Source organism: Carcharhinus amblyrhynchos, chromosome 12 (genome assembly GCF_965287045.1).
Source record: "Carcharhinus amblyrhynchos chromosome 12, sCarAmb.v2.hapA, whole genome shotgun sequence".
Taxonomy (NCBI): Eukaryota; Metazoa; Chordata; class Chondrichthyes; order Carcharhiniformes; family Carcharhinidae; genus Carcharhinus; species Carcharhinus amblyrhynchos.
Window position 1 is genome coordinate 68,626,131 of NC_137335.1, and position 15,182 is coordinate 68,641,312.

Genomic DNA, 15,182 nt, shown 5'->3' on the forward strand with positions numbered 1-15,182 from the left:
CCATTCAATAAGATCATGGCTGATCCTTTCGTGGACTCAGCTCCACCTACCCGTCCACTCACCAGAATGCTTAATTCCTTTACGGTTAAAAATTCTATCTTTGCCTTAGCAACACTCAACAAGGTAGCCTCCACTGCTTTACTGGGCAGGAAATTCCACAGATTCACAACCCTTTGTGTGAAGAAGTTCATCCCCAATTCAGTCCTAAATCTGCTCCCCTTTATTTTGAGGCTATGCCCCCGAGTTCAAGTTTCACCCGCCGTGGAAACAACCCCCCTGCTTCTATCTTATCTATTCCCTTCATTAGGGACTCTGCGAGACTCATACCGAACACCGTGAAGTAACAAAAAGAATAAACAAGGGCAATGCAACAGATGTAATATAATTTTAATTTCAAAAGGTCCTGAATAAGGTCATGCAGTGTAGACTTGCAATTAAGGTTAGATCTATTGGAGTCAGGAGACATACAGCAAAATGGGAAACAAACTGTCTACAGACTTAAAAAATAGAGAGTAAGGATTAGGGACTAATCTTAATCTTTCCAATCTAATTAATCACTTAGACTGGGAAAAGATGAGATGAGGTGTTCCATGGGACCAATGATGTTCACAAGTTATAAGGTAAAGAAGAAGCATTATGAGGACTTAAAACTTAGAAGTAAAACTTCAGAAATTGTGAACAACAACAAATTGGGGACTGTAGTAAATACTGAGGAAAATAAAAGAACGTTAATAAACTGTCAGAATTGAACATGAAATTAGTTTCAACATAGATAAGTGTGAGATGGTACATTTGGGAAGGAAGCATATCCTGTTCGGAAAATTAGAGTATAAATTAGAGTATAAATTGGAAGAGAAAGGGATTTAGGAGCACTGAAATACAAAATTCACAAACTTAGTAAGTCTATAAAAAAGCTGGGGCTCATATTTAAAGAATAAAAACACACAAGGTTTGTTAAACCAAATGCAAATCTTGGATTGACTCTGCTTAGAGTTCTGTGCACACTTCTGGGCCAGACATTTCCAACCCCACACTATTTTTGTGTGACCTGTTTGTGGGTCAGGAAAGCTTTGGGTCATGATTACGCCACATCTCTCCTAAGGTAAGGGTCATCATTGAGAGCTGCATAGAAAAATTTGAATTTTGTCCTCTTCTCGTTCCACTATTTTGTTTGCTGGCGTGGGTTTTGGAAATCCTAAATGACTCCACCTCATTGGTGAGTTCATGATCACTGGGTCATGCCTGCTAAGGAGTTGGAAACATTCTAACAGGTCGATGTTAAACATTTTGACAACTTCAAATATCGCTATACAATAAATGGCAGAACCTTTAAGAGCATTGACAGGCAGAGGGATCTGAGAGTACAGGTACACAGGTCGCTGAAAGTGGCAATGCAGGTGGAGAAGGTAGTCAAGAAGGCAGACGGCATGCTTCCCTTCATCGGCTAGGGCACTGAGTTTAAAAATTGGCAAGTCATGTTGCAGCTCTATAGAACTTAATTAGACAGCACTTGGAATATAGGTTCAATTCTGGTCGTTACATTACCAAAAGGATGTGGAGGCTTTGGAGAGGGTACAGAAAAGATTTACCAGGATGTTACCTGGTATGGAGGGCATTGGCTATGAGGAAAGGTTGGAGAAACTTGGTTTGTTCTCACTGGAATGACGGAGGTTGAAGGACGACCTGATAGAAGTCTACAATGTTCTATGTCCTATTAGGCATATGGATAGCATTGGAATAGTTTAGGTTAGAGGGTCATTAGATTGGTTCCACTGGTCGGCGCAACATCGAGGGCCGAAGGGCCTGTACTGCGCTGTAATGTTCTATGTACAAGATTATGAGAGGCATAGACAGAGTGGATGGTCAGAAGCTTTTTCCCAGGGTGGAAGAGTCAATTACTAGGGGACATAGATTTAAGGTGAGATGGGCAATGTTTAAAGGAGATGTACAAGGCAAGTTTTTTTTACAGACGATGGTGGGTACCTGGAACTCACTGTTGGGGGAGGTAGTGGAAGTGGATACGATAGTAAAATTTAAAGGGCTTCTTGACAAATACATGAATAGGATGGGGATAGAGGAATATGGTCCCTGGAAGGGTAGGGGGTTTTAGTTCAGTCGGGTAGCATGGTTGGTGCTGGCGTGAAGGGCCAAAAGGCCTGTTCCTGTAATTTTCTTTGTTTTTTGTTCTGATTAGATGTTGGATTGTAATGTAGATGTATTTTAACTCCAATGATTCATCATAGGGCTCTGTGTTGAAAAGGTAAGTTGACTATTCTATTGGTCCGCATCATTTGAGTTTTGAGATGCATTAAAATACTTTTCTTATTGGGAGAAATGTTCTTATGTATTCGAAACTGAACAACATCACAGCTGGGGATCTCTAGTGCAATGATTTGAAGTGGATTAAAGGCTTAGCGTCTTTTAAATTGAAACATAGCTTCAGCTGCTATCACCCATCTCACACTAAGTTGATCTTTCTCGATACCATAGCTATGACTGTAACATTACATACTGCACTCTCTTGTTTCCTTCTCTTTGAACATTATGCTTTGTTTGTATAGTGCACAAAAAACAATATTCTTCATTGTACATTAATACATTTGAGAATAATAAATCAAATCACTAAAGGAAAACAAAAAAGCAGCCACCTGTTCCTGCATTGCCTTGATTGACAGAACATCTGATGTAGTTTAGGAAAAATGGGCAACCAGTTTGCAATTTTAATTGACTCCTTTGTTTACATATCCCTTGGTTTGTTTTGACAGCGGAGCCAATTATAAATGTTTGGCTGAGTTTCAAGAGCTGTTACATCACTTTTCTCAGCATGAAGGCTATGTTCACAGCTGATTTAAATAATTATATGCCTTTGACGTGGTAAGTGAACATGTTTCTTTTTACTCCAGATTGAGCACTGAGGAGAGGAATCTTTCTTGGTTTTATGAATGACTTTTTAAAAATTATGAAGTGTGTTTGAACAACAGCTCTATTAGATTGTCAGAAGTTTAGTTTTAAATGACAATTTCAAAGGGATCCTGAGATATTCCCATTGTGGGGGTAATGGGTGCGTGGCTACAGGGGATACATGGGGACAACTGAGGGTGCAGCAGGACTGTGAGGGCACATAGGGAATGAGGAATATGAGGAGACCAAGTAGGTACAGCAAACGAAGCATGAGGGAGGGATGGAGAGTATGAAGGGGCATGGAGGGCGTGAAGTGGATTACGAGGAGAAATGGAAAAATGAGGGAATATGGAAAGGGCCTGGGAGTATGAGCAGGCATTGCAGGGGCTTGGAGAGAGTAAGGGAACATGGGGGAGATCAGGCAATGGGAAGAAGTGAGGGATGAGCCAATGTTGGGAACTGGGCTGCTCTCTCCAAGAACCAAGGTGAACATTCTAACCAGACCTTCTCTGCACCCACAATCCTCTCACACTGCATTGTAGCTCACAAAACCTAACTCAGTCCTGTTCATATCAGTCAGATATGGTGACAATGGAATTCCAAGGCAGGTTTGTGTTTCTGAAGTTGCAGAAGGGCCCAAGTTGTATTTTACAACTGGTCTCCATATTATAAAAAAGGATATACTGGGGAAGCTACAAAACAGAGTGTTTAAGCTCACCCAGGATTGAGTTGGCTTATTTTCTCTGAGGCACCATTTATTAGAGATCTTTAAAATTGTTAAGCAGTTTGTTAGGATAGAGATAGAGATGGTATCTTCACTTGTGAAGGAATCCAAAACTTAAGGTCATTAATATAAAACAGTCACTAATGAATCCAACAAATAATTCAGTTGAAACCTCTTTAACCAGAGAATGTGAAACGCGTTACCACAAGGAGTAGTTGAGATGAATAATATAGATGCATTTAAGGCAAAGCTGGATGAATATACAAAAGAAAAAGGAGTAGAATAATACGTCGCCAGGATTCAGTGAGGTTCGGAGCATGTTGCCAACACAGACCTGTTGGTCAAATGGTCTGTTTCTGAGCTGTAAAGTCTTCACAGTTTTATGTAATAGATTTAAAAGTAGTTTATTAGTCACAAATAGGCTTACATTAACACTGCAGTGAAGTAACTGTGAAAATCCCCCCAGCCGCCACACTCTGGTGCCTGTACAGGTACACTGAGAGAGAATTTAGCATGGCCAATGCATCTAACACGCACATCTTTAGACTGTGGGAGGAAACAGGAGCACTCGGAGGATACCCACGCATGCACAGGGAGAATGTGCAAACTCTTCACAGACAATGACCCAAACTGGAAATCAAATTCGGGTCTCTGGCACTGTGAAGCAGCAGTGCTAACCACTGTGCCATCATGCCACCTGTGTAACTAGGTTTGCATAAATGTTTCATTTCAATAGATATTCGGTGACTTGGATTCAAACTATTTAGACTGAATCATTAAGAACTTTTAGAGCCTTAACAAATAAACAGGCCCTCCAACAACCTGCAGAACGATCATTTAGATCCAAAACATTGGGCGGGATTTTACAACTTCGCTCGGGTGAGGTTCTTAAATTCCGTCCAAAGCGAATGGAAAATTCTGTCCTGCAAGGTGGTAAAATTCCAGTCATTAACTGTTTCTCACCACAGATGATGCCAGACCTTCTGAGTTTATCCAGCGTTTTCTGTTTTACCCCAATAATACTTACCTGATTGACTGTATTCAGAAGTTGCATAGCTGTCATTGAACTGCACAAAGTAAAAAACAGATTTAGAATGTTGACTGTTCTAGCACTTTAATAATCCAAATGATTTAATGATTTATATAGATACCCAAGCTAAATAACCAACTGACTTGAATATCAGCATTGGGTGATATTTAATCAATATTTACTAAGATATTACCAGAAATACCTTTGTCAAATTATTAAAGTAATTCTCCTTTTTGAAAAGCAATGTGGAAGTTCCTGATCCATTTTAAGAATTCAAGTTCATAACTGGTTGATCAGCATAGTTTGCTGATATTTGAAATTATGAGTACATTGCATTGATAAGCTGAAGATATTTACAATTCAGATAAATTATAAAGAGAGTTTAGTTAAGATACATTCATTAGTAAGTTCAGATAGCTGATGAGTTGCTAAATAAGACCAATTCATTCCTAATAAAAAGCAAATTACAGCGGCTGCTGGAATCTGAAACACAAAGAGAGAACACTGGAAAATCTCAGCAGGGTCTGGCAGTATCTGTAAGGAGAGAAAAGAGCTTGATTTGATTTGATTTATTACTGTCATATATATTAACATACAGTGAAAAGTATTGTTTCTTGTGCTCGATACAGACAAAACATACTGTTCATTGAGAAGGAAACAAGAGAGTGCAGAATGTCATGTTACACAGAGAAAGAGCAACTTAATGCAAGACGTTTAATGCTAACATTTCGAATCCAGGTTACCCTTTGTCAATGCTTACATGCTTCGACAAATGGTCATCTAGACTTGAAACATCAGCTCTTTTCTCCCCTTACAGATGCTGCAGACCTGCTGAGATTTTCTAGCCTTTTCTCTTTCAGTTCATTTCTAATCTGTGGTAGATCATAGTGTCATACATGTCGTATCATTATTCTTGGCCTGTTGTGCCAGTGTTGTTGACTCCAGCTAAAGTGTACATTCAGGAGGTAATTACAAACATCATCCAAGATCCAATTTAAAAAGAATGAGTGACTTTTTGATTTGATTAGATTTATTACTGTCACACGTATTAACATACAGCAAAAAGTGTTGTTTCTTGAGCGCTGTACAGGGAGAGCATACTGTTCATTGAGAAGGAAATGAGAGAGCGCAGAATGTAGTGTTACAGTCATAGCTGGGATAACTTCTAGGATAGGACCCAGTCTGTGTCACGGTAATCACTACACTACATCCTAACGTTCCTAGATCCTTCCATGCAATAGCAGAAGATAAATCTCACAGTCTGCAAAGTAAAGTTCCATCATGCAGCTCACAGATGGTTTTATTTGCTTGGCACAGTGAACGGGAAAATTGAGCAACTTGGGCCTTGGGAATAGTGAATGTTGGGGAAGTGGGGAAGTAAATCTACTGGAGAAACGTAATTACAAGAAATGACGGCTTTGTGTTCAGCAGAGGGATCAATTTTACAGAGAAAGATAGGAAGACGAGTCGGGGGATTGCTGCTCAGCTGCAGCCAAGTATAGATAAAGGATCATTGTGTTGCAGAACTGTATCATCAACATCAGCAGGTTTGATGATGGATCTTAGTGTTATAAGTTTTTACTTCACAAGCCTGCACTTCTCACTATGTCTATGTTTCTTATTGTCTATTTTTGGCAGGAGTCTGTCAGTGATAAAGGAATATCATAGAATCATAGAAATCCTACAGTATAGGAAAAGGCCATTTGGCTCATCAAGTCTGTACCGACCACAATCCCACCTAGGCCCTATCCCGATATCCTTATATATTTACCCACTAATCCCTCTAATCTACGCATCTCAGGACTTTAACGGGCAATTTTTAGCATGGTCAATCAACCTAACCCACACATCTTTGGACTGTCGGAAGAAACCAGAGCACCCAGAGGAAATCCATGCAGACACGAGGAGAATGTGCAAACTCTACACTGACAGTGACCCAAGCCGGGAATCGAACCCAGGTCCCTGGAGCTGTGAAGCAACAGTGCTAAATCACTGCGCTACCGTGCCGCCCAATAGTGAAGGTCTCAGCACCAAATGGGCCAACATAGGGACATAGGTAATTGAAGTATATGAAGGTGGAAGTCTGGGGATAACCACTGGGCCAAACAGATGAATTGTTTGACCAAGTTATGGTTGATGCACAACCGGATGTCAGAAAACATTGCGGAGGTGATGGGAGGTGTTGAGGGAGATGGTGCAAATGTAGATCTGTGTCTCCTCTACCCACATTGGAAAACTGGCCCCCTGTGAATGATATCAGCGAGAGACAGCCTGTTGGTGTGAAAAAGATGGTACCAGGAATAGATTCTTGAGGGACTCTGGAGGTGAAGGTGCGGACATGGGATGAAAAGACCTAACAAGAGTAGATTTTGTGTAAATTCAGTCAGGAAAACCTCTCCCAAACTCATTTAAAAAGTAAACTGTAATCTTTGCAGAACTACAAATGTAATGATTGACATAAAGGCTTACCTTAAACATTAAGCTGAGCTTTGACATTTTGTTTAAAACAGTGCTTGAAGTCTGTGATTGAAAATCAGTGGGTGGCCTGTGGGAAAAGCAATTAGAGCATAAAACTGGGCAGAGAACCACGAGAATCCTACTTTAAATCACGTTTGTGACTTGAGGGTTTTCAATCATTTGCTGATTCAGTTTTTCAGAGTTTGCAACAAGGCCAGGCTAATGGGAATTCAGAACTAAAAATCTATTAACAAATCAAAACATGAACATTAGTAAGGTTATAAGAAGTGCAATATTATGATGTTAATAGATTCAGGATAAACTGGGGTTGAATCTTGACAGGGATTAGCTGCATAAGCACAGAATTCCTATTGGGAAACGATAGGGGTTCGAAGATCCTAACATGTTGTGAAGTTTTGACTAGGGGCTTTTTGTAATTGATACGTTTCGGTACTTTTATTTCAACCAAAAAACCCCAATTCAAACTGAATTCATGGTCCCCGCATGAGGGACAAACAAAATCTAAGCTGACAAGATCAGGCATTGTATCTCATCTTGGGCTCAATCAAACAAGATCCCAGCTGACAGGACGAGGCATTGCACCCCCTCCCGGGCTTGATCTTCATATTAGCCAAAAGGCCGAGATGGCTTTGAAACATTGCGTCGGGGAAAGCCTTGGTTTAATCTCATTGCCTAAACTGATCCTTTAATCTACCCTAGCTTAGGCAAACCACCATCACAGGTGTCAGCGCACCCTGAGTGCAACAGGCTAGCCTTGTTCTGTCTGATCATGGTTTCAACCGGGCCAAGGACTTTAAGACTAAGATTGGATGCCAGAACTTCTCTTCACAGTATGTATCACCAGGACCATGAGGCAGTTTGAAAGCTCTATGTATTAAACTCCAACAACTTTTTCAGAGTTTTAATACCTTTCTGTGCACTGGACTAGTTTGCTGTATACAAATTCTTGGAGATAATCACCTGAGCAGAAAGGAACAACTGAAGCCATTCAGGTAAATGAGGCAGGACATAAAAAAAGGTGAAGCAACATCACAGCCAGTTGCAGGACAAAGGCTGTAAGATGACCTGAGAAACACTCATCATGAAAATAGGCTATGCAGTGCCCATTAACTTCCTAGTGTTACAGGTAGGAAGTGCGCAGGCACTTCAAGTGGTAGGTACACTGCCCACTATGTTATATGAAGTAGATGCACTAGCAGCAGAAGCACACATCTGGAATAATCTATTGAAATTAGGGTCCTATGTTTCTCTCATTATAAGAACATAAGAAATAGGAGCAGGAGTAGGCCATCTAGCCCTTCGAGCCTGCCCCGCCATTCAATAAGATCATGGCTGATCTGAAGTGGATCAGTTCCACTTTCCCGCTTTCTCCCCATAACCCTTAATTCCCTTGTCTATCAGAAACCTATCTACCCATGACTTAAATATATTCAGCAAGGTAGCCTCCAGCACTTCAATGGGCAGAGAATTCCAGAGATTCACCACCCTTTGAGTGAAGAAGTTCCTCCTCAACTCTGATCTAAACTAACCTCCCCCGCCTTATTTTGAGGCTGTGCCCTCTAGTCCTGTTATCCTTTCTAAGCGGGAAGAATCTCTCTACCTCTACCCTATCCATCCCCTTCATTATCTTATACATCTCTATAAGATCCCCCCTCAGCCTTCTAAACTCCAATGAGTACAGACCCAGTCTATTTAGTCTCTTTTCATAGGCCAACCCCCTCATCTCCGGTATCAGCCTGGTGAACCTTCTCTGTACTCCCTCCAAGGCCAATATGTCCATCCGCAAGTGCGGCGACCAAAACTGCACACAGTACTCCAGCTGCGGCCTCACCAGTGCCCTGTACAGTTGCAGCAAGACCTCCCTGCTTTTATATCCTATCCCCCTCGCTATAAAGGCCAACATTCCATTCGCCTTCTTGATCACCTGCTGCACTTGCAGACTGGGTTTTTGTGACTCATGCACAAGGGCCCCCAGGTCCCTCTGCACCGTAGCAAGCTGCAGCTTTTCGCCTTTTAAATAGTAATCCCTCCTATTATTCAAATAATCTAGCGCTTTCTTTAGCTGCCACCTGCTGATTTTGCACAACACGCCACGTAATCACCTGATGGACAGGTTCCCACTTTACCTGAATGCAAACTCCCATTAAAAGTGCTCGGCAATGATATAAATCGTGGCATTGTCTCCTGGGCTGAATATTACTTTAATTGGCTTGAGGTGGAGATTCTGCTCCCACTGGGGAAGCAGCCCACCTGCAAGAGCTGGCAGCCATTCGAATGGCTGGTGTTGAGGATCTGTGGGGGGGAGGGCAGTAGTGATGGGGGCCTGCCTGCCAGCCTGTTGTTGGAGGAACATACAATTCAGGCCATAATTACGTTAATGAATTACGGCAGAAAACCCAATGGAAATGGCATCTTGTGGTGTTTATTACATGAGCTGTACTCTTATCTAAGAATCTCAGCTATTATATCATCTCACACTATGATAGTTGGGGGGGATCCAGTGAGATCACACAAGAGCCGAGAAATCAAGTTCACGCCTTATACTTCATCTCTCATGATCTTACTGGCACCAGATATTGGGCTCATTCAGCCTCCCACTCATTTCCGGTGAGAGACTGAATAAATAATTTAAATATATTTAAACCTCATTTAACTCTAATAGTACAGCTCAGGACAAAATCGTCGGGGCTCACTTGCCTTTATGGTTTTGCTGGGAGGGATTCTTTCCGGCAAGGATCGTGTATGGTCTCCACTCACCAGTTGTGATGGCTTTGCTGGTAGAACCAGAGGCCATTGAGATGCCATGAGGAGATCGAGGGCAAGGGTGGGGGTGGCCCTTGAGCAGTGTCAGCCTGGCAGTGCCAGCCTGGCACCCTGGCACTCCCCATCCCCACACTTGGCATTGCCCACCTGGCAGTGCAGGGGGAGAGGGCCTATGGGAAATGGGACCTGAATGGGATAGGGCCTGAAGGGGGTGGGTCTGAATGGGATGGGCCGATCGGGAGGGGTCCCCACTGTCACTCTGCAAGCAATCAGTGGAAGAGGGAGAGGAGGCCTGCTACCAGTCTGGTGGAGGAGGGGGGAGGTGATTAGTCTGGGTGGCGACAGGGGCAGGGACAGGGTGATATTTCTGGTGGTGTGGGGCTCGTGATTGGCCATGGCCCCCCGTGATTACTGGGAGGCAAGCTGGGTCAAGGCTGGTTGCAGCTGCTCTCTCTCCCCCAGACCTGTCAGGCCTCTGCTGGGTGCCATTGCGTACCTGCAGCCACAGAGGTCTGCCCGTGCACAATAGCGCCCTCTGTTGCTATGGCAGGCTGCCTGGTGATTTAAGCACCACCCCCTGCTCTATAGACGAGGAATGGTTTAGGCCATTTTTTCATACACTAAGTGCATAAAAGTCTAGATTTGAACTTGCCCAAAAAAATGTGTGAGAAACTCTCCTGGTTTCCCACCTGTCCCGGACTTACAATTTTTTTGGTAAAATTGTCCCCTTTGAGGCATCAAGCAATACAGCACAGAAATAGCACAACAGATCCACACCAACCATGGTGTCCTCCCAACTAGTCCCAATTGCCTGCATTCAATTCATTTCCCTCTAATCCTTTCCCATCCATGTATTTATATAAGTGCTTTTTAAATGTTGCTATTGTACCTGCCTCAGCCACTTTCTCTGACAGCTCATTCCATACACTGTAGGAAAGATAGAAGAGAAGGTAATAGAGGAGGGAGAGTTGTACCTTTGATTAGGGAAAACCTCACGGTGGTACTGAGGGGATATTTCTGAGAGTTAGCCCACTGAATCTATCTGAATAGAACTGAGAAATAAGAAGGGGGAAACCACTTTGATCGGAGTGTAGTATAGGCCTCCTAATAGTCAGTGGGAAATTGAGGAGCAAATCCAAAAGGAGATTACAGATAGCTTCAAGAAAAATAGGGTAGTAATTGTAGGAGAGTTTAACTTTCCAAACATTGACTGGGACAGCCATAGTATTAGAGACTTGGATGGAGAGAAATTTGTTGAGTGTATTCAGGAGGAATTCCTCATGCAGTATGTGGATGGTCCAACAAAACAGGGAGCAAAACTGGACCTCCTGTTGAGAAATACAGAACGGCAGATGACAGAAGTGTCAGTGAGGGATCACTTTGAGACCAGTGACCATAATTCCATTAGTTTTAAGATAACTACGGAGAACGATAGGTCTGACCAAAAGGTTAAAATTCTAACTTGGGGGCATGGCCAATTTTAATGGTATTAGACAGCAAATTTTCAAAAGTTGATAGGGGGAATCTGTTGGCAGGCAAAGGGACAGCTGGTAAGTGGGAGGCTTTCAAGAGTGTGTTAACCAGGGTTCAGGGTAAGCACATTCCCCTTAGAGTGAAGGGCAAGGCTGGAAGAAGTAGGGAACCCTGGATGACTTGGGATATTGAGGCCCTGGTCAAAAAGAAGGAGGATGAACATGATATGCGTAGTCACCTGGTCTTCCTTGAAGACTATAGAGGGTGTAGGAGTAGGGTTAAGATAGACATCAGGAGGGCAAAAAAAAGACACGAGATTTCTTTGGCAGATAGAGCAAAGGAGGATCCAAAGAACATCTACAAATACATGAAGCCCAAAAGAGTAACTATGGAGAGAGTAGGGCCTCTAAAGAATCAACAAGGTCATCTACGTGTGGATCCACCAAAGGTGGGTGAGATCCAAAATGAATATTTCTCATCAGTATTTATTGTCAAAAAAGGCATGGATGTTAGGGAACTTGGGTATGTCTTGAGGAGTGCACATATTAAAGAGAAGGGGTTGCTGGAAGCCTTCAAGCGCATTAAAGTAAATAAATCCTTGTGACCTGATGAAGTGCATCCCAGGATGTTGTGGGAGGCTAAGGAGGAAATTGCAGGTCCCCTAGCAGAAATATTTGAATCATTGATAGCTGCAGGTGAGGTGCCTGAAGATTAAAGGGTGACTAATGTTGTCATTTTGAAACAAAAATGCTTTTTATTTAAGAAAGACTGCAAGGAAAAGCCTGGGAACTACAGGCCGGTGAGCCTGACATCTATAGTTGGTAAGTTGCTAGAAGGTATTCTGAGAGACAGGATCTACAGGCATTTAGACAGGCAAGGATTAATTAGGGACAGTCAGCACGGCTTTGTGAGTGGAAAATCATGGCTCACAAATTTGAGATAAATTTGAGTTTTTTGAAGGGGTGATCAAGAAGGTAGATGAGGGCAGTGCAGTTGATGTTGTCTGCATGGACTTTAGCAAGGCCTTTGACAAGGTACCACATGGTAGGTTGTTGCATGAAGTTAAATCTCACTGGATCCAGGATGAGGCAGCCAAATGGATACAAAATTGGCTCGATGAAAGAAGACAGAGAGTGGTTGTAGAAGGTTGTTTTTCAAACTGGAGGCCTGTGATTAACGGCGTGCCTCAGAGATCATTGTTGGGTACACTGTTATTTGTCATTTATATTAATGACTTGGATGTGAATTTAGTAGGCATGGTTGGTAAATTTGCAGATGATACCAAGATAGATGGCATAGTGGACAGTGAAGAAGGTTATCTCAGATTGCAATAATATCTTGATAATTGGGCCGTTGTCTGATGAATGGCAGATACAGTTGAATTTAAATAAATGTGAGGTATTAATTTTGGTAGACCAGATCAGGGCAGGATTTACTTAGTTAATGATATGGTCCCCTCCCCTCACAATGGCATGGCTAACCCCCGTGCTGTAAACATCTATGACTATGCACTATCTTCTGCGTGAAGAGATTGCCCCTTGGCTCCCTTTTAAATCTCTCCCCTCTCACCTTCAATTTTGCTTCTTAATGGCTTTCTTTCCCACAGCTTCTCAGGCTCAGAATTAATTTCCAATAAATGTGTTTGCATGTTTTCATTGAAACTTATTAAAACAATTCAATTGTAAGAAAGGGAGGAGCAAACAAAGGGTGCCATCCCATGCTCCCAGCTCACGCTAACATAGATACCAATAGCCTCAAGACAAAAAGGGTGGAATCCTATCAGAGGTCAGCAATTTCAGTGCATATCAGCAACCAACTTGAAATCCCTTCCATTTATGTTCAAGCAGTTTACACGATACAAGCAACAAGAATCAAAAGGTATTTTGAAATAATTGGCATATTTACTCAGTATTCGCAGTAATTTCTATCTCAGTCCTATGCGTTCGGAATGGTACAAATTTGACGATTTCAACCTTGGCTGGTTTTACATCCTGCAGAAAATTCTGCTCTCCAACGTCAGCTGAAGGTTCTAAAAGTGGATCTTTGTTGAATCTGGAATTCAATGGAAGTAATTATTGGTAAGTCAGAGCATAAAATCTTCCCCCCCTTGCGGGGGAACCAAGGGCGCGATTCTCCCATTTGCATTCTCAGTGTTTCCGCCAGCAGGGGGGACACAGAGCATTTACTGTTGTTGTTCGCAGCATCTGGCAGGTGGGACTCACCCACTTTTAGAGAGATCAGGACCCCATTTTTGAAGAGCACTCTGAACTTCACATTGACAGACAGCAGCCCACCCACCACCACCACCCCACCCTCACATTCATAGAACCCTACAGTGCAGAAAGAGGCCCTTCGGCCCATCGAGTCTGCACCGAACACAATCCCACCCAGGCCCTACCCCCCATCTCTACATATTATACCCACTAATCCCTCTAACCTACGCATCCCTGGACACTAAGGGGCAATTTCTTATCATGGCCAATCAACCTAACCCACACATCTTTGGACTGTGGGAGGAAACTGGAGTACCCAGAGGAAACCCACGCAGACATGAGGAGAATGTGCAAACTCCACACAGACAGTGACCCGAGCCAGGAATCGAACCCAGGAGCCTGGAGCTGTGAAGCAGCAGTGCTAACCACTGTGCTACCGTGCCGTACCGTACAATGGCAGGCAGCACCGGCAGAAGCGTAAAATATGCAACTTGTTAATCAAAGACAAAGGGCCAGTTTCACCATTACTTTTGTCTAAGTGCTGGGCGGGCCTGAAACTGGGAGAGTTTCAGATCCATCTTTTGGGTGTGTTTTTAGGTACCCCACCCCACACCCCCCCAACCCCCACCCTGCCCCACATCCCCCAACTCCCCCCACCACTCCCATCCTCCACCACTCCCACCACCGCCCCATACTCCCCCACCATCCCCAACCTCCCACCACCCCCTCCTCCCTGCCCCTCCCATCATCCCTTACGCACTCTGGCTGCAAAATTTACAAGCCTGTGGGGCCATATTCAATGCACCCAAAAGCCTGCAGAGGGAGGTAGTGCACTTGTGCAGGCCTTCAATGCTGCACATGCACTTAGAACAGGGCTGCCCTCCCCTCACCGATTCCTGCAGAGTGGCATTGGGCCCTCTCTCCCTCCCTCCCCCCACCGATCCCTGCAGAGTGGCAGTGGGCCTCCTTCCCCATTGGTCCCCTCCCCCCACTGGCCCCTACCAGTTATCATGACCATGGTGCCAACCTGACAGGGCCAACCGATGCCATAGACAATCCAGGGGGCATTGCCAGGACGCTGCCTGTCCATTTCCTTCTTTCCCAAGGGTTATAATCACCTTTGCACACCTGGGGAAACCCCAATGACAGGTTCACATCTGGGTATAGAGTTGGGAGGAGGGGGTGTTAATATATGGCGGTAATGATATTAAAATCCATTCAATGATATCTGCAAATTCCAAACCTTGGATCCCTGCCAGTATTTGCATAGACAGTGAACACAGGCTCAAGATTGCCCCCACAAGGGCAACACGGTGGCACAGTGGTTAGCACTGCTGCCCCACTGCACCCGCAGCCCAGTTCAATTCTGGCCTTGGGTCACTGTCTGTCTGGAGTTTGCACATTCTCCCACTGTCTGTGCAGATTTCCTCCGGGCGCTCCGGTTTCCTCTCACAGCCCAAATATGTGTGGGTTAGGTTGATTGGCCATCCTAAGTTGACCCTCGTGTCAGGGGGATTAGAACGTAGAACATTACAGCGCAGTACAGGCTCTTCGGCCCTCGATGTTGTGCCGACCTGTGGAACAAATCTAAAGCCCATCT

The 15,182-nt window shown here is 43.7% G+C and overlaps 1 protein-coding gene across 1 annotated transcript in view; it reads right to left on the bottom strand.

Moving 5' to 3' along the window:
• LOC145350470 (WD repeat-containing protein 64-like) overlaps positions 1-15,182 on the bottom strand; it is a 115,974-nt gene that overhangs the window by 27,591 nt on the left and 73,201 nt on the right. The window contains exons 17-19 of the mRNA XM_080199670.1: positions 13,275-13,421; positions 7,125-7,200; positions 4,653-4,692 (exon numbers count right to left, since the gene is read on the bottom strand). Coding sequence (XP_080055796.1) covers positions 4,653-4,692; positions 7,125-7,200; positions 13,275-13,421 — 263 coding nt within the window. The remainder of the gene's footprint in view (positions 1-4,652; positions 4,693-7,124; positions 7,201-13,274; positions 13,422-15,182) is intronic.